The following is a 1,357-nucleotide window of genomic DNA, read 5'->3' as shown; positions in this document are numbered from 1 at the left end:
TGTTTTGATGACACCCCATCTACCTTCAATATCCAAGCGCCCTCAATTTCTTCATCGGCGGGATTTTCTCTGGGGAGTTCGACTAGGAAATCTGCCAAAACTTGTGATTTGGCCCATGTCCTAATTCGATACTTGATGTCGTATTCGCTTAGTTCCATGTCCCATTTGGTTAGTCTCCCCGACTGGTTGGGACTATGTAGAAAGCTTCTAAGTGGCTGGGTCGTCATTACCATTATGGTGTGAGATTGGAAGTATGGTCGAAGTTTCAGTGCAACGGAAATGACGGCCAACGTCAATTTTTCCATAATATGGTATCGTGTTTCTGCATCGACTAACGATTTAATTAAGTAAAATATTGGTCGTTGGTCCCCTTTTTCTTCTCTGACGAGCACTCCTCTAATTCTCGCTTAGGACACGGCGACGTATAGGTAGAGTGGTTCTCCCTCAATGGGTTTTGTGAGGATAGGGGGTGTCGACGAGAATGTTTTCGATTCTTTAAATGCTTCTTCGCATTTTTCATCGCATTCGAGCTTTTTATTTCCTTTAAGGAGTCGATAGAATGAGAGGCATTTATCTGTAGATCGAGAAATGAAGCGATTGAGAATGGCGATCCGGCCTGTCAATCTTTGCATCTCGCGCCTGTTGTGAGGTGAGGACATTTCTCTTAGGGCATACAATTGATCCAGATTTGCCTCGATTCCTCGCTAGGTCACTAAGTACCCGAGGAACTTGCCGGATGAGACTCCGAATGGACATTTGGTTGGGTTAAGCTTCATTTGATTCTTGTTGAGTACTTTGAAACATTCTTCCAGATGTTCGATGTGGTCGTTTTCCCTTAGGGATTTCATGAGCATATCGTCGATATAAACTTCCATAGTTTTTCCTATTTTTTCGGCAAACATTTTGTTGTCAATGGTGCCCACAAGAAGAGTTGTAGTTTTTACTTTTGTACATATGATGTAATAAAGTCTCACGAAGACTCTTGCTTGTAATTGCTTATTTATTAATAAAAAGTTGAAATGTTCATTCATTATTCCTTGTGTGAAGCTTTATGATAAAACCTTAGTATTTAGTCCATAAACAAACCTAACAACACATGAAGAGACAAATTTAGATTTGCATGAACAAACTCTTCATGGTTTGTTTAAAACAATATATTCGCAATCTAAGGATCAAATGACTATTAATCTCAGTACGATTGTTAGGAGAATCTATGATGTCTGGTTATGGGACATTGAGAGTTGGAGACTCTATAGTTCTTCTAGGTATCTTCCAAAGGTACTGAATTGACCAGTGCACTTCTAGAGACAAGATAAGAACAAACCATTTAACTCTTATGTCTCGAGGTCACTACGTA

General features: G+C 39.9%; 1 protein-coding gene across 1 annotated transcript; it reads right to left on the bottom strand.

Annotated features, from left to right (window-relative positions):
- Positions 1-407: 407 nt before the first annotated feature.
- LOC149393865 (uncharacterized) lies at positions 408-875 on the bottom strand. The gene is made up of 2 exons (XM_089618195.1): positions 721-875; positions 408-639 (listed from the first exon to the last, which is right to left on the bottom strand). The coding sequence occupies exons 1-2, from the start codon at positions 873-875 to the stop codon at positions 408-410; spliced, it is 387 nt and encodes a 128-aa protein (XP_089474321.1).
- Positions 876-1,357: the final 482 nt, after the last annotated feature.

This window comes from Urtica dioica, chromosome 6 (genome assembly GCF_054948205.1).
Source record: "Urtica dioica subsp. dioica isolate 48M chromosome 6, U.dioica_male_clone48M_v1_H2, whole genome shotgun sequence".
Lineage (NCBI taxonomy): Eukaryota > Viridiplantae > Streptophyta > Magnoliopsida > Rosales > Urticaceae > Urtica > Urtica dioica.
The sequence above is the reverse complement of the archived record's forward strand: the minus strand, read 5'-3'. Positions and strand labels throughout refer to the sequence as shown.

Excerpts from the sequence above, each read along its gene's own strand:
- LOC149393865 (XM_089618195.1), bottom strand. The coding sequence starts at position 875 with ATGGAAGTTTATATCGACGATATGCTCATGAAATCCCTAAGGGAAAAC. Across the intron at positions 640-720 it reads TCATCCGGCAAGTTCCTCGG|GCGCGAGATGCAAAGATTGA; the intron begins GTACTTAGTGAC and ends ACCTCACAACAG.